General features: G+C 37.8%; 1 protein-coding gene across 1 annotated transcript in view; it reads right to left on the bottom strand.

The window, feature by feature from the left end:
* The window catches only part of CLASP1 (cytoplasmic linker associated protein 1), a 255,088-nt gene that overhangs the window by 80,877 nt on the left and 147,003 nt on the right, over nucleotides 1-27,208 (bottom strand). Inside the window, exons 9-19 of the mRNA XM_054699624.1 lie at nucleotides 26,994-27,146; nucleotides 23,882-23,955; nucleotides 23,000-23,092; nucleotides 21,947-22,092; nucleotides 20,982-21,117; nucleotides 19,950-20,020; nucleotides 15,115-15,174; nucleotides 12,322-12,399; nucleotides 10,771-10,938; nucleotides 10,151-10,200; nucleotides 9,293-9,463 (exon numbers count right to left, since the gene is read on the bottom strand). Of these exons, the coding sequence (XP_054555599.1) occupies nucleotides 9,293-9,463; nucleotides 10,151-10,200; nucleotides 10,771-10,938; nucleotides 12,322-12,399; nucleotides 15,115-15,174; nucleotides 19,950-20,020; nucleotides 20,982-21,117; nucleotides 21,947-22,092; nucleotides 23,000-23,092; nucleotides 23,882-23,955; nucleotides 26,994-27,146 (1,200 nt within the window). The remainder of the gene's footprint in view (nucleotides 1-9,292; nucleotides 9,464-10,150; nucleotides 10,201-10,770; nucleotides 10,939-12,321; nucleotides 12,400-15,114; nucleotides 15,175-19,949; nucleotides 20,021-20,981; nucleotides 21,118-21,946; nucleotides 22,093-22,999; nucleotides 23,093-23,881; nucleotides 23,956-26,993; nucleotides 27,147-27,208) is intronic.

Here is a 27,208-nt window from a genome sequence, read left to right as displayed (position 1 = left end):
TATGTATATCCTATTTTTAAATTGTTAACACAAAATCATCATTTTTTCCTTTACTGCCTCTTTTGCACTGTTAATAGTTTACTTGTATTTCCTCTCCTTTAACTGAACTTTCAAATAGTTTTGCATATTTATTAGTAGTTTCAAAAAACCAAATTTTATATTTCTTAATCCTTTCTTGTAAATATTTATTTCCTATTTCATTAATTTTATTTTACTTTTATTAATTATTTCCTCCTATTGGACATATTGTATTCTTTTACTAACAAATTGGAAACAAATTCCTAATTGAGTCTGTCTTCTAATATAAACTTGAGCCTATGATTTAAGTATTGCTTTCACTTCACTCCATAATATATGTTGCTTCTATTTTCTTATTATTGGATCTCATTTGCTGTTTAGTTTTGAAAAAATAAATTGGATTCATACTTCACACTTTACATGGAAAAAAAAAAAGCAAATGGACCCAAGATTAAAGTGTGAAATATAACAAAAGTCGTAAAACAAGATCAAATGCCTTTGTAGCCTGGAGTGGAAAAGCCCATTCCAATATGATTTACAATTACAAGATATTTAGAAGAAAAGATGATAAATTTGATTATGTAATTTATTTAAATATCTCCACATGGCAAAAATAAAACTAGGGCAAGTTCAAGAAAATGACAAATTGGGAAAAATTATTTATAATTCATATCACAAAGAGCTAGTTTCTTTCATATATAAAAGGTTCCTAGGAATTAACAAGAAGCCCAATAATGAGTGGTGTACTAGTAAATGTTTAGCAATTATCTGGTGGAGGGGAAATGTCCTGCTGATTTGTGTTTTCCAATTTCCCTGGTGTAAATATTCCCACCATGGCTAATTTCAGGTTACTGATGTCAAAAATTCAACAACTGGTTCTCCTTAACTGGCTCAAGACCACTCCAGCATACCACTACCACGTCCCAGTAAAGACTGGTCAAAGCTAGAAATGGTCTGTTAATAGAAAATTGAAGCCGCTCATAATTGTATGAAACAGCATTCAGTCTCATTTTACAATAATGAGCTTCACTCACTGAGAATGCCATTTACCACCTATTAGATTGACAAAAAGCTAAGAATGTGCTAACATTCTAATCCTGTAGTGTAGAAAAATAAGCACCCTCATTCATTGCTGGTGGGAGTGAAAATTAGTATAACCTTTACAAAGGGCTATTTGGCATTATCTATCACAATTACAAATGCATGTACTTTTCAATCCAACAATTCCATACTGGGTGATTCATCCTACCAACATAATTGCACCCATGCAAAATATCCATAACAAAAGTTATTTTGTATAGACAGATGGAATTTTTTTGTAATAAAAAAAATTTCAGAAACAACCCAAGTGTCTATCAAAATGGGACTGGTTTGTTATGGCTAAACCATCTAGTGGCACACATACAAATATACGAATGAGGCGATCTCTAATCTAACATGGAAGGATTTTAAGTTGTATTAAGAGAAAATATTCAAGATCCAGAGTAGTGTGTGTAAAATATGCATTTTGTTTTTAAAAAAGAGGAAGAGATATGATTTTAATAATGCCTCTATATGCAAAGAAACTAGATAAAAACAAAACTAGAAGTAATATCATATTGGGGTTGGAAGAAGAGGTGGTAAGTGGGCAAATGAAGACAAGGCTGGGAGAGGAGATTTTAGCTGCATACCACTGTATGTTTTCTGAGATTTGAATTACATGACTATAATACCATTTCAGAAACTCATAATTATATTCAAAATCCAAACATTTATTTTGAGGTTATTTTTTTAGGTCCATAAGAATTTAGAGCTCTCCAATCTTTGTGATTTTTTGTATTTCTTTGTTATTATGTAGCAATCCTCTATAAGGAACATTTTTTGCCTTATTTTGTCTATTATCAAAAAGTCTCCAGCTTTTTTTTTTTTAAACTATTGTATGCCTTTTATTTGTCTTGATTTTTCATTTTCCTTTTACCCTCCTTTGTTTCATTATTTTGGCGTGTTTTAAAGATGTGCTTTACTATCTTACAGGTAAGTCTTATAGGTAAAAATAATACTGTTAAATCATAGTTTGGGGGAGGTAGATGGTTTTAAGGGTTCCCTTTTATTAAACTTATTTGTAGATAATTGTAGGTTTGGATTCAAATATAAGATAGATTGTCTATGCATGTTCTCAGTTTCTCTCAGTGATAACATCTTACAAAACTACAGTGCGCAATCAGAAACATGACATGAACATTGACATACATCAACCTTATTCAAACTTCCCCAGTTCTATTTGTAGTTAAACTCTGGTTTTCCTTTGTGGGTAGTGTCTCTTCTATCTCGCTGCTTCAAACATCTTTGGGGTTTTTTTTTTGTTTTGTTTTGTTTTTTGTCTTTGGTGTTCAATAATTCCACTATGTTGTGGACTTATTTTTGTCTTGCCCTGGGACTTACTGGGCTTTTTGAACATGTGGTTCAGTGTCTTTCATCAGTTCTGGAGAATTCTCAATCATTAGGTCTTCAAATACTGTCTCTGCCTTATTCTCTTCTTCTAAAATCTCAGTTAGGTAGGTTAAGCTTTTTCACTATCATACATGTAACTTAACATCTCTATCATATCTCTCAATTTTATTCTTCTGCACTATGTTACAAATTTCTTTTCCTATTAAACACATGCGTTCTTCCAGCCACATTGATTTTGCCGGTCAATTTACCTATTGAGTATTAACATATTTTCATACCTAGAAGTTCCATTTGCCAAATGGTCTATTACTTCCTAGCTGTCTTTCCAAAGTTTTTTTTTTTTTAAATTTTAAGAAATAAAATGATTACTTGAAACTTTATGGAAATTATTTAAGATCTAGATTGAAGTTAAATACCTCCAAAGGAGATCTATATTTGCTTATTCTAGTATCTTGTGGGCACAAGCCATCCACAGCCACTTGAAATGATCTACATATTTGGGGATTTTAGACCAGAAAAGAGGCATAAATTCTGATCAAAAACTGCATGAAGGCCCAATTTATGGGAGCCTCAAGAGAAATTACTTTCTCCCTCTACCCAGCATAAAGGTTAAGATGGGCAAAATTTCCTCTTCTCTTCAGTTTAGAAAAATTAACTTCTTGTTCACTAATGAAGACACAGGTCTCAGAATAAGATTCAGTTTACTTCCTGTCCTTCACACTTATCACAGCAACTGTCCAAGGTCTCCAAGATTCAGCTAAAAAGCTCAGTGTGGGGCCTCCCCGGTGGTGCAGCGGTTGCGCACTGGGCTGCGAAGCTGCCTGCACCCTCTGCAGCGCCGGTTCCATCCCCGGCTGCTCCCCGGCCACCGGAGGAGGGTCCCACATGGCGCGCAGACTTCTCCTGCCGCCCGCTGCTCCCCTCAGCAGTGTACTTCGGTCCTTCTGCCTGTTCTGCTCCCTGCTCTGGCTCTGGTGAATTCTCTCACCCTCCCACGCTTCTGACTGTACCCAGTGCTTATGTAAATAAATAAATAAATCTTTTAAAAAAATAAAAAAATAAAAAGCTCAGTGTGTAAACCAGTTTTGGTCCTTGCCTGCTAGGGTCCTGCTTTTACTCAAGTTTGGAGAGTCAAGTGTTCACTGCTCTTATAACAGATCAGTATTATGTTCTTAACTAAGAGGATCATTTGTATTAGCAATATGTGGACATATTGCTAAAAATGTGAGTTTTCTAGTATTTTTAAACTTTTAAATATATTTTACATTAAATATAAGATCCTTAATTTTTAAAGGATTAATTGTTATTCCTTTTCCCTGCTGCCTCTCCCTTGTTACTGATGTAATTTCAAGCTATGAGGTCATATTTGGCATATTTTGTATGAGAGAAATCTGAAGAATTAGATTTAAGAGTGGCTTCCTTTGTAGAAATTCAATATTTCTTTTTGTCAGTCACCTTGAGGACTACAAAGCAGACTAGTTTAATTCATCAGCTTGGGTTTCCCAGATACCACAGATAAGAAAACTGAAACCACAGCTTGTATGAGAAGATAGTTACAAATTTTTAGGAAGATATTTTTTTCCCTTTGCCCAGGACAAAGTCAAGAGATTTCATACCAATTTTAAGACAGTTTTTTCCCACTCCACTTCTTCATGGATATATAGCACTTAAACAATACTGGCTTAATAGCAACTTTTAATTCTCTTTCCCAGGTGACCTCACAGGCTTGTTTCTGGTCTGCCCAAGTAACTCATACAACTTAGTAGCTAAGCTCTTCAGGTACCCTTAAAATCAATTTATGGAAGATTTAAGGGTCTCTGTTGTGTTGTATTCAGCTATATATTCTTTTATATGAAGGGAGTTTGAGGTTTTTTTTTTCATTCTATTAATTTGGTGATAGTATTTTAAGTGCCTTTATATATGTTTTAAAGAAATGATACAAAATACTATGGCCTTTTGTGAAAACACAGTCTACTCAGTAAAAACAGAAACAGTAAAAATATATTTCAGTTCTGTATTATGACCTGTTAATGATATTCATATTTTTATACTGTGTTATAACAAAGAAAAAGATAGATATGAAAGAAGAAAATAGCTTAACTAAGAGAAATAGAAATAAGAGATGTTAGAGAACTATACAACAAACCCAGCAGACTACCTCGCCAGAGAAAAGCAGAGCCAAAGGAAAACAAAGAACAGGAGAGGAGCACAGATTTTGACTTTCATGAAATAAAGAATATCCTCATCTCACTGTTTAAAAACAGGACTGCTAAAGAATTCTTTCCAATCACACTGCCATTCTTCCGGAAAATTCCCTAATCAGGAAACTGAACCTGTTAACCATGGGGTTTAACTTGTAGGCATGGTTTTCCCACATTCAGTTTAACTTAAAACAATTATCAAAAAAATCACTAAATAGTCTCACATCACTAGAGCTTTTCAGTTCCCATGTTGAAAAACTGCAGTGTAGTCAATTCTCAATTTAGAGATTATAATAACTAAAAGGTCCACTAGGTATATCTCAGCTGTGACCTCAGTCGCATACATACATATTTTTATAACTCACAGTTTGGGGACATAACTAAACCAACCTCTCTCATACATGGCATTTTTGATAAAATCAAAATTTGGGTAATGATCATATGTAAATTTTGCTGCTGCCTACAAGCACTTGTCCCAAAAGAATAAATTTCTCCATATTGTTTAAAGCCAAAGATAAAGGATATTTAATACTTTCACTTCTATATACATATATTTTTCATTGTAGAAAGGTCAGTTACTTAAAATTCAGAGTTCTTAGATAAATATGTCTAACTGTAGCAAATGTTTTATTTCCTACTAAAACTTAAACTCTAAAGTTTCTTTTCCTGAAAAGCAGACAAGACTACTGAGTTTTTATTGTGTAATCTTAACTAAAATCACTAATAGGGCCTTCCTGATGGTGTAATGGGTTAAGTATCAGCACTATGAATCTATCAATAGCCACTGCAGCATGAGTTTGATTCCCTGCCAGGGAGCTAACCTACATATGGCGCAGCAGACCTCTCCTGTCTTGCCCGCCGCTCCCCTTAGCAGTGTATTTCAGTAGATTTGCCTGTTCTGCTCCCCACCCTGTCTCTGATGAATCCTCTCACCCTCCCTCCACCCCTGCACCTCTGGCCTATGCCCCAGCTCTTATATGGATAAATAAATAAAATAATCTTTAAAAAAATAAATAAATAAAATCACCAATAGTTAACCTTTGACTACACTAAACAAATGATTTTCTACTCTTGGAAACTATCAGTGGTTGTTAGTTCTAAAGTCCTTCTAGCACTGTAAATAACACATTTCCTAAATACTTCCTTCTTCCAAATCTCAAATACTACTGAACATACCTCACTGAAAGGGAACCTGAATATAAGCTTTATCCAAAAGTGAAGCTGTCAGTTCTTTACAAAAAAAATATTTCTCGGCCTCCCCGGTGGCGCAGTGGTTGAGCGCTGGGTTGCAAAGCTGCCCGCAGCCTCTGCAGCGCCGGTTCCATCCCCGGCTGCTCCTTGGCCACCGGAGGAGGGTCCCACATGGCGCGCAGACCTCTCCTGCCGCCCGCTGCTCCCCTCAGCAGTGTACTTCGGTCCTTCTGCCTGCTCTGCTCCCCGCTCTGGCTCTGGTGAATTCTCTCGCCCTCCCGCGCTTCTGACTGTACCCAATGCTTGCATAAATAAATAAATAAATAAATAGATAAATAAATCTTTTTTTTAAAAAAAAAAAATATTTCTCATCAGTCATAAATATTAGAAGGACTCCTTGACTCCTTGATGTGTACAATAAATAACTACAATAATGAAGTTGCCAGAATTCAAATGTGTTGCCTGAATTTTTAATTAAGAGTATCCAAAATCATATTTTGATCCCAGTGAAGCAATCTCTTCTTATCTGAATGACAGTAAGTAAATGTGTCAGTAATAGAGATAAAAATGGTACGGTGTAATTCAGTAGCATCTTCTGGAGAGAAAATTACATTTTTAAAATTTCTGTAAATTACCTGGTAGAAAACCTCAAACAGCCTTTAACCTGAATCACTGACGCTGAAAATTTCTTTTCAGAACAGGAAAGGCAAATCGTAAGAGGCCCACAAAAGCACAAAAAAGAAGGACACAATGGGAAACGAAAGCTCAGGTGGTGCTTCAGAAGTCATAAAATCTGAGACAAGCAGCCCAAGAGGACAGTCACACAGACGGCACACCAGTGCTCCCTCCCAGTGTGGGTTCGGGATTGAAAACCGCAGACGCACACTCAAGTACCAAGCTCACAAAACGACGACTGAGGAAGGAAGGGGGAGGGAGACGCCATGAAGAGTGCGGTGGCAGCGTGCAGCGTCGCATGCAGGGGCCTCGGCGAGGATGTGGACACCAGGCAACGGCAGTGAGAACAGGGACCAGGGAAGGGAGACACACCCCAGTCACAGAAACGAACCGCTTACCCTCCGCTTTAGTGGCAGAACCATCTTTAAGCAAATTAAAAAACAAGGGAAGGGATAACAGGGAACAGTTAGTAACATTAAAAGAATTAAAAAGCACAATGTTATTAGCTACTGAAAAAAGCAAAAGTACAATTTAAAATAAAATTAAAAGGAAAACAAGTTCGACAGCAAAGCAGAGTCTGAAGCAAGTCAGTGTGCCTTGTCTCAAAATCAGCTTAGTATTACAATGTGCTTTTGGAAACGAGAAAGGGCAACCAGGGAGAGCCTCAGTGGCTACAAGCAGTTTTTGTTTCGCCAACCACCATCCTCTTCCAGGTTCCTTCTTCTTAGGGCAAAGTATTAGCAGAAGGGGCAAGGGAGACCAGAAACTAAAGTACTAAAGAGTCACCCAAAGGACAGGCAAGGAAGAAGCTTGAAGAAGCTGGCTCTAACAACACCTCTTCCCACTACACGTCGAGCAGCAAAAGCTGGACAGCATGGTACCTGCATCAAGGCCTATGGACTCCAAATCTTCCCTCATGTGTCTGGACTCTAGAAGTTTGGAAAGGATCATCAGCTTTAATGGTACGGTACTCTTCTGCACAGATGTAGTTTGTCAGCCTAAGTGTTAACTGTAAACATTTCTCAATAGGACTGTTACATTTCAGGTCTTTGGGTTTTGGGTTTTGGGACAAAAGGAAAGTAGAGAATTTTCAAGAAACAGTGAAGAATTAGAATATTCTAATCTCATTATCTGAAGAGGTAACTCTGGGCTGACTTTATCATCAGTGTGTTTAAAAGGTCAGTTCTTAATAATCAGACCAAGAGACTTCAGTGCTTATTACCAGCACTGAAGGGAGTCTGCATGGTCCATATTAAAACATGCCCATATGCACAGAAAAACAAAGACTACTGACTACTATAGAAGCTGGTTCTTACTTGTCTTCAATACAGTTAAAGACTAGAAACAAATACTAATTACAGGTACTGAAAGTTGATCAAATATACTGAAACACAAATACATACTTAAAAATTTAACTAAAATTAATAGAACTTCACTATAGGACAGAAAAGTTTTGACTTCTCCCTTTCTCAGTGATTATATCTTAACATAATATCATGAACACTCCTAGGTCATTTTACAATAGTTAAAGGGGAGAAAAGGAGAGGTTTCATTGGGTTTCTTCCCAACTGAAATGTATGGCTGTATGAGTTATTCCCAGGGAGAAAAACTGACTGATTTAACAAATTTTCTAGATCATATACCTTTTAAATTAATAATGTTCTTATCAGAATCAGCTTCTTTTGTTTTCAAAGCATAATAAGGTACACCAAGGACTTTAAAATAATTTCACTGATCCCCATCTCTATCATGAATCTGAAATAGGTGGCTATTATTACAATTGTTTAGCCATAATAAAAACAGAATCAAACAGTCCATGACCTGCTCAAGGTCAGAAAGCTCGTAAATAAGAGATCCAGGCATCTTCTCTTTGTAATACCTCACTATGTTTCCATGCTTAAAACATTTCTAGAACATTTTAGACTTCAGAATTTGTTTATAAAATACCTAAGTATTTTATTCAGTCTCATTATTTCATGAAGTTTAAATTGTATTCGTTTCCATAAAGTCCAAAATAAAACCAATCCAGATAAATTACCAGATTTTGATTTTGAACAACCTGACTCTTACAAACACAATGAAATAAACTATCGACCTTACATAGTAGGTATTAAGTATCTGCTGAGAAACTCACCTACTACTCTGCCAGATAAGAATTCTTTTGAAAATAATTTTTTTAATCTTTTGGGCTATAGTGAGAGTCAGCATATGCTCCTCCTAAGGGGACATTGCTCTTTCACACAGACATGGTCACGATAGTTAATAAGTCCACCATGTTCCCCTTGAGAGAACCCCCTACTCCAACCTCCAAACTCTCCCACTCCTTTTACATTTTCAGAGTGGGAACTACTGAGCTGCAATGACTGTCTTTGGTGAATCCCTCACTAACATCTTCTGGCTCTGCTCCCACCAATGTTAGCAGGGGAGAAACCCCAGCTTTGGTGACAAAGGAGGTGTCTCAGGTACTGACTGGGTTACCATGAAAGGGAGGTGAAGCTAAGGCAGGGTGTGCCCAGCGCCACAGCACATGCACACCAGTGTGCTTCCTTAATCACCAAAAGGATGACTGCCCAGAGAGAGGACATACGTAACAGAGAGTGACTGGTGGCCAACAGTAAGTGGACAAAGTTACTTATACTTAAGTATCACCCATGCATTTATACTTTTTCAATTACAGTTTTTTTGTAATTTGTTAAATAGGTAAATTTGAGCAGAGATTAAGCGTTGTCTCTCTTTAAAGCAGGACTGGGAAGGAAAGGTGTTGGCTCTGTAGTTACCTAAGGATGCGTATGATCCTGGAGGCAAGGCCGCTGCAGAGCTGAAAGGTGTAGAGCCCGAAGCTGAGGAGACTTTGGATTTGGCACTGGCTGCTGCATTCACGTCAATGTCACTTCGAGACCGCTGGAGGGACCCAGTCGTTGACACAGATTTGGTACTAACTGTTGAAGCTTCAGCGATTGAAGGAGGAAACATTAGTAAGGATCATCCTGGAATTCTCACATACATTGTCAAAATGTGTTTTGAATTTCTTGAAAACAATATCGAGTTTTAAAACAAGTTGATTAAAGTTAAGAGCACTGGGTTTCTCTTAGAGGTCACTGAAGACAGGTCAGGCAATGCTGAAGGAAATTATAAGCAACTATATGCACCAATTACATTTGTTTCCTTATCATCACAGACTGCTAACCCCAGAGGAACGGATCACATTTCTGGTTCATATGAAAAGCGAAAGAATGAAAAACTGTCGACATCTAGTCAATTTCCTCATGATGTGGCAAAAATGTACACTCTTACCCAGATGCCCTCCCCTTTCAGGAATCTTTTCACTCTCCCACCTCAATAGCCCCCAAGCTGCTGCTGAAAGCATCCCAGTTGTGTCACTCAATTGTCAGTTGATCAGAGTGAAGGAGCAGTTCTAGCCACATGTTTCAGGGGTGAGGCGGGTGGCAGAGCTCTATTCTTCCACCTAAGCTATCCTGACACTCCTCGCAGGGTCTGCCCTCTGAAGAAGGGGAGCTCTGCTGGGGACAGTCAGAGCACAGAGCAGAGCCAACCCCTCTGCCAACCTGAGAGGGCCCTGAAAGCAGGGCACTGGTTCAGCCGTCCTGACTGCCCGCCCACAGCTATGTTCTTACCTCTAGAGGTGGTGCTTCCAGTAGGACTTCTTTTGGCAGAGAGCGGCCGGCTAAAAATAAAGGTATACATCTGGTTTTTTTTCCTCAAATGTATATGTTATCTGCATTAATACAAGTACAATTTACAACAGGAAATTGTGATAGTGAAGAAATGAATACAGGTAATTTGGAGCACAATCTTCTAAACCCCTAATTTCACAAAAAATTTTAGATTTTGGACTAATCTTTCAAACACACAAAAGGAGTCATCACTAGGAAAAGGGAAATAGTGAAGATGATAAAACAGTAAGTCCCAGATTTTGAATGCTTTTCCTGTCCAACCAATCTTCAAGTTAACACATTCTTTTAGAAGACATTTTGACTAATTCACTTATGTTACTCTAAAACTGTATTTTAGGACAGCCATATAAATTTATCTAAAAACTTCCTGTGGTAGAGACCAATGCCACTTCATTCTTATTACTTCAACCTAGTGCCAGAATCCAACTGAGGTAAAGGGGAATTATGATAGGCACACAATATGTAAAAAACATAGCTTAAATTTATGTGCAATGTTTTCTTGTGCAGCAACTTTTTAAATATAAAATCTCACTAATAAAAAATACGGATGAATTTCTTACTTCAGACTCTCTTGAGAGCTAGAAGATGAGCGATCGGATTGCGGCAAAGACACGATGCTGTCTGAGTTCTTCAAATGTGACTGCAGAGCTTTCTGGTAGGAGGATTCCAAGGTGTGGTACAAGTGCTCTGCTTCTCTGCTGAAGTGACTATGGAAACCCCAGTAACACCTAGGGAAGACAAACAGCTTCCTTTTAGAGGCAGTAGATCAAAAGAGCTATTTTGCTGAGCTCTGGAGTATACCATATAACATCGTCAAAAACTAAAATTCTCAGTTTACCTGATACTATTGATAGAAGGAACATGGTACAGGAAGAGAGTATGGACAAAAGAGGCCTGGTAGGAATCCTGACTCCAAAACTTTGCTAAATCTCAGTGTCATTTAGAAAATGGAAAATAAAAGGCCTAACTTACAATTCTGAGGATGGAGCTGAAACATCTAGAACTACACCTACAACCTTGGAAGGAGTCATTCATTAATGATAGCATTTATAAATGCAATTTGGCATTCACTCATTTGAAATATTTGCAATTGCTTTACAAAACACACAAATAGAAAATGGAAAGATGTTCAGAGTTACTAGAAATCTATGACTAAAGATATAGAAAAGGAATTGCCCAACATAAGCTTGTAAGCACTTCAGCGTTATCGTGACTTCCTCCAAAAAATTCAGAAACCAAGAAAATGTAATTGAACTGAGAGAACAAAGAGCCATGAATACTTGAGCAGGATGTATCAATGCAGTTAAGTAAACAATATTCTGGGTGACCAGTAAGAATAAATTTCAACCTACATCAATTAAAAGAATCGGTCAACTATGAAGCAGTCGGATACAGATGCAAAACTGACAGTACTTGTCTACCCGCTGCCTGAAAAAAAATGGTATCACCTCCAGCTTCTGGTATTTATAGTTACAATGGCAAAATTATTCTCAGGAGGTACTGAATGTAGGGGCGGAAGCTGTAGGACTAGCGCATAACCAGGCTAGGGCCACACTCCCACAGAGGTGAGATAACAACATCAGGTTAGCACCTTGATAAGCCCAAACATCAGCTCAAGCCTAGTCCCTGCACATGAGTCACAGATCTCCAGCAACTTCTGAAGCTTGCAAAGATGTGATCACAAGGAGAAGATCTCTGTGATAGTGATTTCTCAATTCAATCAAAGTCACTTCAGATGATCAGCTGGCTTTTAAAAGAGCTTGCAAAGTCAGAGAATACACAAGTACTTTTCTGATTCACATAATTTCTCATAAATTTGAAAATAAGCATTCTCCTGTCTACCTAAGTCTCGTCTGTGTTCAAATACTATTATCCCATTTTTCAGGCCTGGGCAGTGAACAACCTTTAAAACAAAATACTAAAAACAAAACAAAACAAAACAAAAAACCTCAAGAAACAGTCCAAGATGGCCTTTCAAGGGTCATATTTAAAAGTAATGACAAATGAAACATGTTCATGTAACAAAATGATTTTTAAATACGGCGATCTAGACAATGCAGCTGAAATATAAAAGCAGTGAATAAAATACGTGGTTTACAATAAACACTTACTTTCTGGCCTCTATCCTGGCTTCAGAATCGGCATCATGTATTCCTTTCTTTATTGTTTCAGCTAATACTGATATGTGTCTAGATTATTTAGAAAAGAAAGCAGTTACAATCATTGACATGTGGGTTATGAGGATTAAAACAGGTGTGAAAAATAACTTCCAAAAGCAAAGTAGAAGGTAGAAGCTTTATGCCACAGTTAACTGACTAATATGCAGCTGAGAAAGTCAAACACTCTTCTTTTTAGATCTTTGCACTTCTAATTCTGGGCCAGTACCCAATCCCTCCCCCACCTAAGTAACCTGATAACCTACTCTTGTATGAGATATTTTCAGTAACAGCTGCTTTTTTTCAGGCTTCACTTATTTAGCTCAATCTTTTGTGAACCAAAACAATAAAACTATTTTTCCATGGCCAGAATTAGTTTCTGTAAAAATTAGAGATAATAATCTTACACTGATTATTGTAAGACTATAATTATCTGTATCACATTTCCATAAAGAAACAGAACGTTTTTCTCAAGTTCCACTATTGATTACCATGAATGATTTTACAAATAGGTATTCTTTCTAGTTATATTCTACCATAGCTGAGAAGAAATTACCAAAATATCTCATTATTTAACAGTTTTTTAAAAAGGGAAATGACTGGAATGAATAATTACACTAAAAAAGAGTAGTTACCAATTTTACCAGCTCTTCAAAAATTCTGCCTCATTCTTTCATCCATTCAATATATATTTAGTAACACTCACTAAGTGGTAGACGCTGAGCAAGCAGGTGAATGAGGTCACATTTGAGTTCTTTATTCCTCACACTTGTCTGTTCTACTCACTTGTCCCTACATTAAATCCCAAATTCCACTTTCTACCTTTAAATTTCAAAACTCTTACCAAATAAAGAGAATACCCAGGAGATTAATGGACAAGAAAGTATTAGGGGAAAAAAGTGTGACTATTTTCTAAATCTAAATGAAATTTCCTATTTTTGGAGAAAATTTTACCTGTAGAAGAACTTGGCTTTGTTTCATCATTGATCACTGGGGTATGGAATGGGATTTCCAGGGGTACTCAATTTATTAAAATGTCACTACTAATAAAACATTACTTAAGCTGTAAAGCTCTTCCCAAACTAGATACTACTAAAAAATGGCAGGCCTCCCCGGTGGCGCAGCGGGTTGAGTGCAGCACCATGAAGCTATCCACAGCCTCTGCAGTGTGGGTTCAAGTCTCGGCCAGGGAGATACCCACATGGCACGGCAGACCTCTCCTGTCTGGCCCGCTGCTCCCCTCACAGTGCTTTCAGTCCGTCTGCCTGTTCTGATCCCTGCTCTGTCTCTGGTGAGTCCGTTCACCCTCCCATGCTTCTGGCCTGTACCCCAGGGTGGTACAACATCATCATCTATTGTCCCCAAATTGACAGGAAATGTCAAGGAATAGATCTCAAAATTAATAAAGGACATGCTTCTTCAAGAATGCTGCCAAATTCCTTTTCGTCATGATAATGGAAAATTACCTCATACCATCCTGAATACAGAAAAAAATGCTGACTTTTTGATACAGACATCAGGAAAACTTTCAAGTGAGTGAAATTCCTTTAAGGACCTCTGAGTTATATCTTCTCCACTAAGAGCAGCTTAAAACATTTACCAAAGGGAACTGCACAGGAACATCGTGCAGCAGGATCAGTCAATAAAGAGTCAATCCTGGCTTTGTAACTGTCAGAGTGAGTGCCCATTAATTTACATCTCCAGTCACACTAATATTTCTTTTTTTTGTTTTTTAAACAGGGAAACTGCCTTTATTCATGTCACTTGATTGTGTACACAGTGAATCCTAGGAAATCTACCAAAAAAGTTACTGAAATAAGTAAATTTAGATAAGGTTTTAGGATACAAAAACAAAATGCAAAAATCATTTTTATTTGTAGATACAAGTAACCAAAATTTACTACAACTCTATATATTATGTCTCCTGCTAAATTCTTCATAAATTTTCTTGTTTTAAGATGTGATTGAGTATTATATTATCTAGTTTCAGGTGCAGAGTTCAGTAACTTGACATATATATCTCACTACATATATTATATCATTATTTAGTGAAATGATCACTGTATATATTGACATAATGAAATGATCACCGTTAAGGCGAGTTAAAATTCATCACCACAGATAGTTACAATTTTTTTTTTTTTGGTGATAAGAATTTTTTTTTTTTTAAAGATTTATTTATTTATACAAGCACTGGGTACAGTCAGAAGCACGGGAGCGTGAGAGAATTCACCAGACCCGAAGCGGGGAGCAGAACAGGCAGACTGACAAAGTACACTGCTGAGGGGAGCAGCAGGTGCGGCAGGAGAGGTCTGCGTGCCATGTGGGACCCTTGCCGGCGGCCAGGGATCAAACCAGCACTGCAGAGGCTGCAGGCAGCTTTGCAGCCCAATGCTCAACCGCTGCACCACTGGGAGGCCAATAGGAATTTTTAAATTCATTCTCTTAGCAACTTTCAAACATACAGTACAGTATTACTAATACTGCATTAATGTATAGTGATATAATGGGAAATCAAAATCAACGATCAACTGTAGACCAGAGACACACTAATATTTCAATCAATGAAATTCACTAACAACTTTTGCCAATATTATGTGCCTCACAGCATCAGAAATCATAAAAACAGTCATGCGAACAATAGCCTAGATTCTTCCATTTCTTATAGGAAGTGGCTTAGATCACTCATGCAGGCATTAAACTTCAAGATTCAATGCAGAGATAAAAATCAGCAAAATAGAAGCTCACCTTTCCAGTGAATGTGTCTGCCATTCTTGTAAAAGTAAATCTAAAAATTCAAAACAGCGCCTGAAAATTGTAAAGAAAAAAATACACAATGTAGTAAAATTTGCATGCTAGTGAAAATGACAGCTTTGCTCTTCCTAAGTAACCCAACATTTCTCTTTACAATTGGTACATTTCTTCTAATTTTTATGACTTGAACAATGGAACATACATTAGAATTAAGTGAAAACCAAAGAAAATGTAATTACCTACAATGACTCATATAGAAAAATCACCGATACAGATATAGGACACAAAAGTTCCCTTCAAATGAGACACTTGAGCTTCAAGGCAAAACTATTGAAAGGTTGTCACTGTCATTTGCTATTATACTACTTCAAATACATTAGTACAGGATGTATATAAAAAGAAATCAACACATATTACAGAATCAGGGTATTTGCATTAATTTCACAGAATTGCCTTGTACAAAAACAGCTGAAAATACCCTAAAAATTTGCACATTTCCCTACTAAGAAGGTAGTAGGTGGAACTTAACATGAGGCTTTTCTCTAATTACTTCCCTATGTTTCCGCTCTTCAATCTCTCGATATCTTATCAAGCTGTCTCACTTTAGAGCTCTTCCTTGGTCTGATCTGTACACACAACAATTTTGGTCTCATTTTCTTTGTATTACATCACCACTTTGAGTGCCACCTCTTTATAATTTCTTTTTTTGGTGAAGTCCAGGATATCTCTTTGTAGCAGTAAATCCTGATTAGTCTTGGAAACCCATTCAAGGTAATCTTTCACAACCAGAACTCTTTCCTGTGATACTTCCAATTCAAAACCTCATAATCCATACTTATCCTATGCTAAATTCCAAAATATGGTGGTAACCAAGACACTCCAGTAAGACAACAAACAGGTTCCATGTGCCTGCCTCTAGAAGCAGGCAGGCAAGCTGTTCAACTCATGCTTTGGGCTGGTAACAGTGGGGACACAGAGCTTTATCAAGTGAAATCTTTCCAAGGAGAGAGAGTGTAGGGAAAATGATTGTCAGGCTTTTCTGCGCTCCCGCCATTAGGATTGATGATGGATCCTTGAGGTCCTGAATGCATGCCTGATGGCGGGCACCGGGAGTAGGGTGTGGGCATATGTAGATGGGACTCACCTGGGCTTATAAGGGCGGTGTCACGGAACGGAACTATGAGAAGGAGAACGGCAGAAAGCCCAGAAAGAGTGAAAATTTGCTGGGGGCTAGGAGGCCTCCTAGTCTCCTGGCCCCCCAGCACCCCTGCCTGCCGGTATCTGGTAAACTCAATAAAAGCCTGAAAAAGCCACCGAGGGCTCCAGGACTCTGCTCCTTTACCTATCTGCAGAGGATCATAGAGAACCTGCTCTATGCCTACCTCCTTTTCTGTCACTTTTCCCATCCTGCCTGTAGTGCAGGCAGGCAGCAGGGCAGAGCAGGCAAGAAGGCCGGTCAGATGGGTAAAGGAGAGTCCTGGGGCCCTCAGTGGCTTTTTCAGACCTTTAATGATCTTTCCACACCATTTGTACTGAGGCATCCAGGTACAGGGCATGTGAGGGGGCCAGGAGGCTGGCAGACCTCCCAGCCCCCGCCAAATCTTTACTCTCTCTGAGCACTCTGTGATGTTCTCACGTAGCCATTCTCTGCCGCCATTTTGCTGCACTCTGTCCTCTGTGATGCCGCCCTTATATGCTCAGCCTCCAGGCTCCAGTGTGCCCATTGATGCATGCCCACACCATACTCCAGGTGTCCACCATCAGGCATGTATAACCTGAGCCCATGCTTCTAAGCACCTCCTGCATTCAAGGCCACAGGTGATAGCCACAGAGAACAATGGTGCAAAAGTCTAAGCAATCTTCATTTATCCTACCCTGCCCCAACCTAGGTCATGCTTATTCTAATTTACCCTCTTGCCCAAGTCATTTCCTAGGCTGGATTTTTGTTTCTTTTCTTCACCTACATCTACTTGTCATTCAAAACAACTCAGTCTTCAACTCTGACCACGAAATTTCTTGGGAAAATATCAGCAATGCCCCCCCTGAATTCCTAAATCCACAATACATGTGTTGTCACTTATACTTAACACTGTTTTACATTCTTGTTTTTAATCTTCCCAATTAAATGATAATGTTTCAAAACAAGTGGGGAATTTGTCCAATACATTTCTTATAAATTCTTCAAAGCAAAATAGGTACACTGAAAATATAACAGAAAGTATGTTGCCTTGGTTACACTGCACTCGCTGGCTCTCTTACCTTTCTAAGACAGAAGGACTAGGTCAGATGGTCCCTATTATTTCTCTCACTATTAGGCAACTAATTCTGACTAATATTCTAACAAATACAAGAACAGCAGTCTTGGTATGTGGTTCAGAAATTGTTAAAGAAAGTAGCATTTCCACTATCCCAGTGATTACAGGTCATCACTCCTATTTAGCGCCAGAATCCAGAAATGCTAAATGCTATGGAGTGTTCCCCCAAAATTCTTTGGCTGACGATTGTAGGGTAAGGTAAAAAATCAGGCTTTTCTGCCCTCCCGCCATCAGGATAGATGAGGGAACCCTGTGATCCTGAATGCATGCCTGATGGCGGGCACCTGAAGTAGGTACACCTGTGCTAAGATTGTGTTTTTTAAGGGTGGTGTCATGGGGATGCCAGTAGAAGCCAAAAGAGAAGAAGTCCGAAGCAGAAGCAGAGAATGCCAGAGAGCCCAGATAGAGTGAAGATTTGCTGGGGGCTGGGAGGATTGCCAGCCTCCCAGCCCCCCAGCACCCCTGCCTGCCACGTACCCACTGAACCCCAATAAAAGACTTGCAAAACCACTGAGGACTCTGACTCCTCCTTTACCCGGTCTGAATGGGATCAGAAAACCTGCACTATGTCCAGTCCTGCCTCTATAACGATCTAACCCACAATGTAATGATATTAGGAGATGGAGCCTTTAGAAGGTAATTGGGGTCAGAGAAGGTAATGGGGGTGGAGCCCTCACAATGGGATTGGTGCCCTTAAGATTAATGATCCTACAGAGTTTGTTCACGCCCCTGCCATGCGAGGACACAGCGAGAAGGCAGCCTTCTGCAAGCCACCCTCATTAGAACCCAAACACCATCTCAGACTTCCAGCCTCCAGCATTGTGAAAAAATAAATTTCTGTTGCTTAAATCACCCAATGTGTGGTATTTTGTTATGGCAGCCCAAGCCAACTAACACACTAAACATCCTACAACGTTCCACAACAAAGATCTGTGTCACTTCACTGGAACTCTGCCTTACTCAGAGGGAAAACACATTCTAAATATCTCTTAGAAACCTAAAACAATAGGGAAAATAATAAAAGCAGCAGCCGCAACAAATTCTAATAATGATTACCATTAATTAGGCTTTTACCAAGTGCCCGAGGCGTCTTACTTAAATGACTAAATCCACAAAAAAAACTGTACACAATTGTACTCTCAATCCTAACAGTCCAGTAATTAGTAGCTGAGAAGTGGTAATGCATCAATAGATGTCTGCTGTGCTCTGAAATTCACTATCATCCCTCTACCTTGCTGATTTTACACCCTCACTTAGGGTGGTGGGGAGCAGGGGGCTAATGCCACTCCACTCCCAAGGAGAAGCTGAACTATGAATCAAGGGCAAATTGCATCCCTTAGCAATAAAAAATTGAGACATGCAGTTAGAAATTAGACTTTTTAGTGGAAGGAGCAAATTTCTTTTTCCTAGCTTTACATATTTGATTATTCCCCTTTTTCTACCTCTTCCTCTCATATGTAGTTGCTAATAAAATGGACAGGGGGCAGTATCATGCTAAGAAAGTTCTCAAACCTGTGGAAATCTGGCAGGACCAATGTGACACCCTAGGAAAGGAGTCAGCTAGAGTAGAGGTTTCTAAGCCTTAGAGTAAAGGATGCTTTCACTGGTCTTGGATCAAGAATCATAACTATGAAAATGGATATTTCTTTACTCCCAGGTCTGCCATTAAGTTATCCTACAGAGTTCTTGATATAGTCCATTGAGTGGCTTTCGGAGGCCCATGAATCACACAGAAGTCTATAGAAAACTATCCTGTGCATTGTAATCTTCCAGGGAAAGGGGTCCACAGATTTTAAGAGATTCTCAAAAGACACTGATTCAACAATGAAAAATAACACATCTCTAAGAGAAGTGCCTTAACACTCTCATGGGCTCTGGAGAAACTGACCAGGACACAAGACCAGGACCTGGGAACAAAGTCCTTGCTAGCTACCCAGGTTCTTTCTTCTGGGTATATCTTCCCATAACCATGCTGGAGAAGTGATTGTTCAGGATACAGAATTCCAGAAATCACTATCAGAAGATGCAAACAACATGCATCTCCTCCTAATTATGTTAACATTAAATAACTACCATTAATTTTTACAATATCTTTTATTGCATATAGTTACTATCTTCATTCAGATATGGGGACAGAGCACTGATGTAGGTAGAAGAACTACTCAAGGAAAACATGTACGGGGCAGGGCTGGTAGAGGCAGTGGTGAGGGTCCTTTCTTCCTCTTCCTTACCCACCCAATTCCCTGTGCTCGCATGTGCACACAATCATGCTCTTTCTCTCTCTCTCTCTTTCTCTCTCTCTCTCTCACACACACACATGAACAACAAAGAAAGTCATGCAAATTTTCTTTTCAGATTTAGATTATGATCCTTCAATCTAAAGGCTTTTATCGCAGTGATTTTAAATAATGTCAAACAATTCAAACCTGAACTTTTTTCCCATAGAGGGAAATCTGGAATTTGCTTTGGTTTTCTAAATAATTCAAATATTGTGGAAACCATTTTAAAATTTACCTTCTAACTGCAACAGACTTAGAGGTACAGTTGCTTGTGATGACAGGTATTAGCCTAGGGATGTGTGTATGCTGTAGAGAAGAACAGAAAACAGAGGTGAACACATGAAAATATAAAAATAAAACAAAATTAAGAAAACTTTCATATTAATCTATTTAGAGCACATATATATTCAAATTAGAATTTCATTCAATTTTAACAGGAAAATGTATTTCATTAGTGCTGCCATAGACCATGAAATATATTGACAGAGCCAAAACAAGCAACCTAATGATACATAACTGCGTCTATAAAGTCAAAACAAATCACTGGCATGAAGTCTAAATCATCTAAACAGTATACAGATCTGTGTGAGTTCATAAGGGATCAGTGGACCTATATAGGCTTTAGGTTTAATATTTGAAGTTGGCAGTAGAAACTGAAAATAATACTAAGTAAGGCACTCGATCAGCATATTCTAGCTAAATTTTAGTTAACATCACCAAGCCCCAATTTCAAGGGTTACCTCTGGGGAAAAGGGACTTGAAAGTGCGAGGTGGTGATACGAAAAACTCTCATTTCAAGCCTGTGTGAACTAAGGTTTTATTGAAACTCTTATGTAATTATTAGGTTAATCATTTAAATGTAAAGAAGTGTTTAGAAAACTTAACTGAAGAGAATAATTTGCTTCTGGGCTTACATGCAATTAGTTAAATAAAAGTTTTAGGTGAATAACAAGACCACAAGCAAATACATAAAAACAGAATGACTGGAGGGAACAGTAAGAGTCACATACGGGGACATAAAATATACAAACTGAAAAGCAGATGGTCACATATTTAAAACCAACAATGAATCAATGATCAACATGTCAAGAACTACATAATGCATCCTTAATGCACATGATGGAACTATCATTAGAGGGGAGAACAATATTTAGACCATGTTTCCAGCTCCACATAATTGCTCTGATGAAAAATGCCTCTCATATTGTTTATCAATCAACAACATTACCACTGGTTTATTCTACGTATGGTCACAAAATGTACTTACCCGAATGATTAACCTAACAGCTACAACACCAGAAGTGGCCATAATTTTGGCACTGTTTGGAATTAAATTAAAGATAGTTGGCATAATGGCTTCAGCTCCATGGTCAAACTTATTCCCCAGAACTGATGACAGATGCCTACAATAAGAAATGAAGACTACATTGTAGTTATATATCTTGCAAAAAGTGACGCATATATAACCTCTTAACATTTTCAACAATTTAACATTTTTGAGAGATAAAGAACAAAGATCTAAGTAAAATATTTTAAAAATATGTCCAATGTACATGCAGAGGACATGAAAATGATCATTACTCCAAGAATTTGTTCCTTTAATAATTTGTAAATGATTGGTCTTAAATTGCAAATATATATGTGAGCATGTGTGTATATCAATCACATACTAATAAAACAAAAATCCTTGTATTTTTAACAAATAATATTCATGCTTCTATAGCTCACTGCAGCCAGAACAGCAAGTGCATTCTTCCTGTTGTGTCTTCTTTGAAATACTGACATATGTTCTAACACACAGATTCTAGCTTCAAACATTGATACAGGTTCAGCTATGGTACATTAAGACTTTACTACAATACATGCCTTAACATTATAGCTACAGTACTGTTCTACATACTGATTTCTGATAATAATGCTACATCCTGCCAGCAAAATCAGTGAAAAGGAAACATGTTTATAAAGTTACATTTTTCTGTATTGATAACTGCTTCACATAAACAGAGGCTTCAGAGTTAAGTCACTGAATAAAATAAAAAAATGTGCCCCAATTACATAATTGGGCAGGAAATATTATAAAACTAACAGAAGTATAACTGGAATATGTCTCAGAAAGTAGTCAGAAGCTACACTCAAGAGACACAGCAGACATAATGGATGAATGAATCATCTCTGAAGCACTCTGATGAGTAGTTTATGATGTGTGAGAATCCAGAGCATCGCAATCCTTACCCCAATGTGATACAAGCCTCCCGCACTACCTGAGACCGCAGATCCTTAGCAGATAGTTTAAAGGCTCCATCCAAAAGACGCAAATGTTGAAAGAAGCTATCATACTCAGCAGCACCAGCCAAAAGCAAAGATCTAATCTTTTTTAGCTAATGGAATAGAGAAAATTAAGAGTTAAAACTTAAAGACAGAATATCAAGATGATAGATGCTATTAGATATGAGAACTCAACATCAAAGATAAATGATGCAGAAATGGTTTTCTTAAAAGAATTCAGCCAATTAGCTAATATACTGAGCAAATCTACATAGCACAAATAAGAACAAAGAATTTTTTAAATACTGCATTGTGGGATGGGTACATTAGAATTCTACAGAATGTATTTTTTAATTTGGAAACATTTTAGTGTTTTCATAGTCTATGATACTAATGAGAAAATATCTAAAATATTAATTTTAGATTGTGAAAGCTCTTTTCTTAAGCCTATCTTCCCTTACACCTCACTCCAACTAACATTTACTTAATGAATTCAAAAAAGATGCAAGCCTACAGTTTTTTCATAGTATCTGCTACCATTATTAAAAGGCTAGTTTGAATTTGAGATAGCAGCAATTTACCGCCTCTCTTTTGCCAGCCAACCAACACAAAACACCTTTCCTCAGATAGGACACAGTCTCACTTGAATGTTTAGTCACTTATTTTCATTAATCCAATTTGGAAAATAGAGGGGGTAAAACTTCCTAATAAGTAATATGAAGAAGGGAATAAAGGGAGATTCATTGAAAAATGCCACTAAAAGTCAACTTACTGACCCAGAATTGAATCTTTAGTAGATGAGAGTAAAGGGTGGAGACATTTCAGTTAAGTCTTTGCTAAAAGTATAGGAGGTGAACGATGATGTAAAAAATTAAAAAAAAAAAAAACCCCAAAAAAATAGGAGGTACACAAACATATAACTTGGCATGTTATAAAAATAGATATAGATCTGAAATACTGCACTGAAAAGGTAAAGTGAAAGTATGATCATTTATATTTAAAATGAAGTAAACAGCTTACAGCATTTACTCTTTGCTCCCAATCATGCTTGTCATCAGATAATATTTCCCTAATCTTGTTTATGGATTCCTCAAGGTCTCGGCTGGAATAAATCTATAAGCAAAATTAATTTGTAATTAATATAAGAAAAGTTACATAATAAAAACTATTTCTTTATACATGAAATCAAGAGCATTAAGCATAGTAAAAGAAACTATTTCATTTTTCAGAAGGACTTATGACAGATTTGTCTTCGAATCAGCTTCTTTCCCATTATGAATCTATACCCACCAGATTTGATACCCACATATGGATAACCTCCCCTCAAACACAGTTTTATTATAAACATAACAGAAAGTTTCATGTACAAAAAGGAAAGAAGGCTACTTTCAAATTTACTTTTTCATTCATCCTCACATCTTAGACAGGTGAGCCCTTGTGATAAGGTCAAAGATTTAGTGGTGAACCTGAGCCTAAGATGTCTGTTACCTGAGTTATACATAGATGACAATCAAGCAACAGGTAACAAGCGATTCACAGATCACTGAAGTCCTTCAAATGTATGAATTTTTCTTATAAGAAAAAAAAATTCCTAAATAAGCATACTTCTTAGTACTCTCATCTAATCAATTATTTTCTCCTTAGTGTGACCTGACTCTCAAACTTTAAAGCAAGCAACTTCTCTCTAGTTCTTAGTGAAAGACCTTTTCTGGGCCTTGACTTCTGCTCTTCATTTCAGCTATAAAAGGCTCCAACATTTCCTAGTCTTCAACCTCAGATATTCTATAATCCTGATAGTCAAAATTACCTTATCTAGCAAGGAACTCCACATATCACAGATTGGAAAAATGAAATTCGAAGAGAGCCTATCGTTTATAATCAAATTCAAATATACTCACTTACCTGTACTACAGGTACATCATCAAATGCTTTAATAAAGTCCTCTTCGTCAACAGCCCCGGCTCCTTCTTTTGCAGCTGTAAAAAAAGATAAATTTTTAAAATGCAAACAATGTGCATTGGAGGAGGAGTCTGACTATATAATCAAAGTTACATGTCAGAAGATTTGCAATCATTTTTCTAACAGCTTAATAAAATTTTAAGTTGTGGTGGAATTGACAAACATTACTTTCAATATCAAAATGAAGCCTAGTAATTCTATAAAATTGTACACACTACCTCAGTCATTTAAAGAGATCATTTGTGGGGGGGAAATATGGAGGGGCTGGCAGTCTAGCCTTTTTTTTTTTAGATTTATTTATTCACGCATACAACGAACTGGTGTACCGGCCAGATGTGCAGGAGGGTGAGAGGATTCACCAGAGACAGAGTGGGGAGCAGAACAGGCAGACTGACTGAAATACACTGCTGAGGGGAGCAGCGGGGGAGTCAGGAGAGTTCTGCTGCGCCATGTGGGTAGCTCCTGGGACAACCAGGATCGAACCTGTGCTGCAGAGGCAGAGGATAGCTTTGCAGCACTGCGCTCAACCACCTGTGCCGATGATCTATACTATATAAATGTACAAATCTTTTGAAAGATTCCTAAATAAACAGATATTATCAAAAAAAATTTTCTTTCTTTAATTTATTTCTTTTACATCATTGTGTATGCCCCGTAAAATTCCCACCACCAATTCACCCATGAACCATCACCGTAGTCCCTTGTGCTCTTCTCGCCCCTGTTTTGATCCCTTTTCTTCCCTCTCCCTCACAGAATGTCTCTTGATTTATGGTTGCCTGCTAGATTTTTTTTTTATTATAGTTGTTCTTGTTGTTTTCCTGATCAAAAAAAATTATTGTCAAGCAATAAATTAGATTATATTATTTTTAGGAAGCTAGCACAACAAATTTATGAAATACAAATTATAAAGAATTCCACCTCAACTTTATACCAGTCTGAAAACATTTCCATCTCTATGAGTTCATGACACCCGTGTCACTCTTTCATTTATGAATCCATTTCAAGTTCTTCCCCATGAAGTTGTGAGATGCTTTGTACATTTAAAAAAATAATTGCTATCATTTGGGAGGAAGTTTTTGGGAGGAAGTTTTTCTTTTTCCTACTACGAACTTCACTTCACTCATGAAAGTCTGATGACATTTTAACACCTTTTTTTTTCATGAATAGTTTCTAAATGGGTGTCTATGCTCATTCCTTGTAATGTAAAATGACTTAGATCGCTTAGTCTCAGTACTTTGCTAGAGTTTCTTAGCAGATAAATTATCGGGTATTCAGGGTCTACATAGAGTACCTAGATGGAAAAGGGCTTTCAAGAAAATTCTAATTGGTAGCAATGTGTGTCCTCAGACCTGATGCAGATTACTAATTCCATGTATCCTAGCTAACCACAAATAGATAATTGTATAACACTGTGATGCAGTGCTTTATGTGAGGGCCGTATCACACTGAGTACACGGGTCCCGAGTACCTCCTCTGTGCCAGGCACTGTGTCACATACTGAAGAGGTCTCAAAGACCAACCACAGTCCCTGAGCCCAAGGAATCTGACAAGGAGCCAACAATGAAATGCATAACTATGATGTTAAACAAATGGAAAAAGGAAGAGAAAAGGAATGAGGTGTAGACATGGCAGATATCACTGCTTAATTTAAATAGCTGGGATTTTGGGTAGGGGTATGGGTAAGGGACAAGAAGGAAAAGCAGTCTCATCATGCAGAAAATGTCATGTCTTGTGCGTGGAACTGATGTTACCCAATAACAGATGAAGGAACAGAACTAAAAAGCCATTAAAGAAATGTAGTTCTGATACATAATACAACGTAAAGGAACTCCAAAACCAATGTATAAGTGAAAGAAGAGAGGCACAAAGATGACACCTTGCATGATTCCATTTCTTAAAAAAAAAAAACAGGTAAATACATACAGAGAAAATACAGACTGCTGATTGTAGGGGCTCAGGGAAGGAAGAAATGGGGAGACGCTGTCATAAGGGTGTGGGGTTTCCTCTGGAGTGATCAAAATGTTTTGGAACTAGATAGAAAGGACAGCTGCACAACACTGAATATACTAAATGCCACTGAATTGTCACCTTTAAAATGATTCATGTTCTGTGAATTTAAGCTCAATAATAAAAGAAATTTTTTTGAAAAAATGCATCAATAAAGAAAGCACCAAGAATAGCAACAATTATAAGAAATTCAGTTTTCTCTTTTGTCATCCCTGATGTTAACATCACTCTCCCCATCAAAAAACCGCCTTTAACACAGACAGATGCTGGTGGTGGAGGGCATGCAGTGACACCACGTGGATGGAGTCAAGACACTGGCAATCTAGGGTCATTCTTCAGAAGGCGAGACCAGTAGAAGATGCATTCCCATGCTGCTACTTAGGCCAGCTTTTACTTAGTCCATACAGTGCTTAGCTCAAAAGCCCAAGGTTAGCAACAAGCAGACTCCTAAAAGAAGTGGCTATGCAATTTTTTTGAAGTAAAAAGTGGGAACTGTGCATGTAAATTTAAAATGTGACAGCAAAATGAAGCCATCAAAATAGGGCGTGGGGTGGGGGGAAGAGAAGGGCTACTCCCTACCCTATCTATTTTAATTCAACATCCATACTGGTCTCATAAGGAACAATGCTACGTACAAGAACAATGTGTACTTTAAAGCCAGAAAGTACAATCTGATTTTTGGACAGTCTCAATCTTAATAAAGAAAACTCGCTGAAAAGACACCATGGTATTACTGGATCCCAATCATCTAATGACATCAGGGGGCACCTTCACTCTCCTTCTCTTGGGCATGCTTTCCTCTGTCAGCTGTACGCTCCTATATGCTCTGTCTTACCCAAATGTGGCGACTCAGCAGCTCAGACTTACATCTTACCAGCTGATCAGCATGGACAGCATAGTACTAACTTAATTAAAGAAAAGCAAGCAGAAATATCCCACCAACAGGATTACTTCACTTCTGAAGGACACAGAAGGTGAGTACCAAGTACATCTGGTTTTTAAAGCTGAAACAGAGGGCGCTACAATACCATGTGGGGGTTGGTCTCACCTGAAGACTTGGATCCAAGAGTGGATGACCCAAGCCGGCGGGTGGTCCCCATTCCAACGTTCCTCCGGGAGCTTGGTGGAGCTTTAGATGAAGTGGAACTGGCAGATGAAGGTCTATTACCATCCACAGATTCTTCATCATCAAAATTCTTATCTGAAGAGTAAGAACAGAAATCATTGTGGGTTTTTGTTGTTGTTGTTGTTTTAGTACTTTTT

Source organism: Talpa occidentalis, unplaced genomic scaffold (assembly GCF_014898055.3).
Source record: "Talpa occidentalis isolate TD23 unplaced genomic scaffold, MPIMG_talOcc4v2.1 talOcc4.3, whole genome shotgun sequence".
Lineage (NCBI taxonomy): Eukaryota > Metazoa > Chordata > Mammalia > Eulipotyphla > Talpidae > Talpa > Talpa occidentalis.
This window is presented reverse-complemented; position numbering and strand designations above follow the sequence as displayed.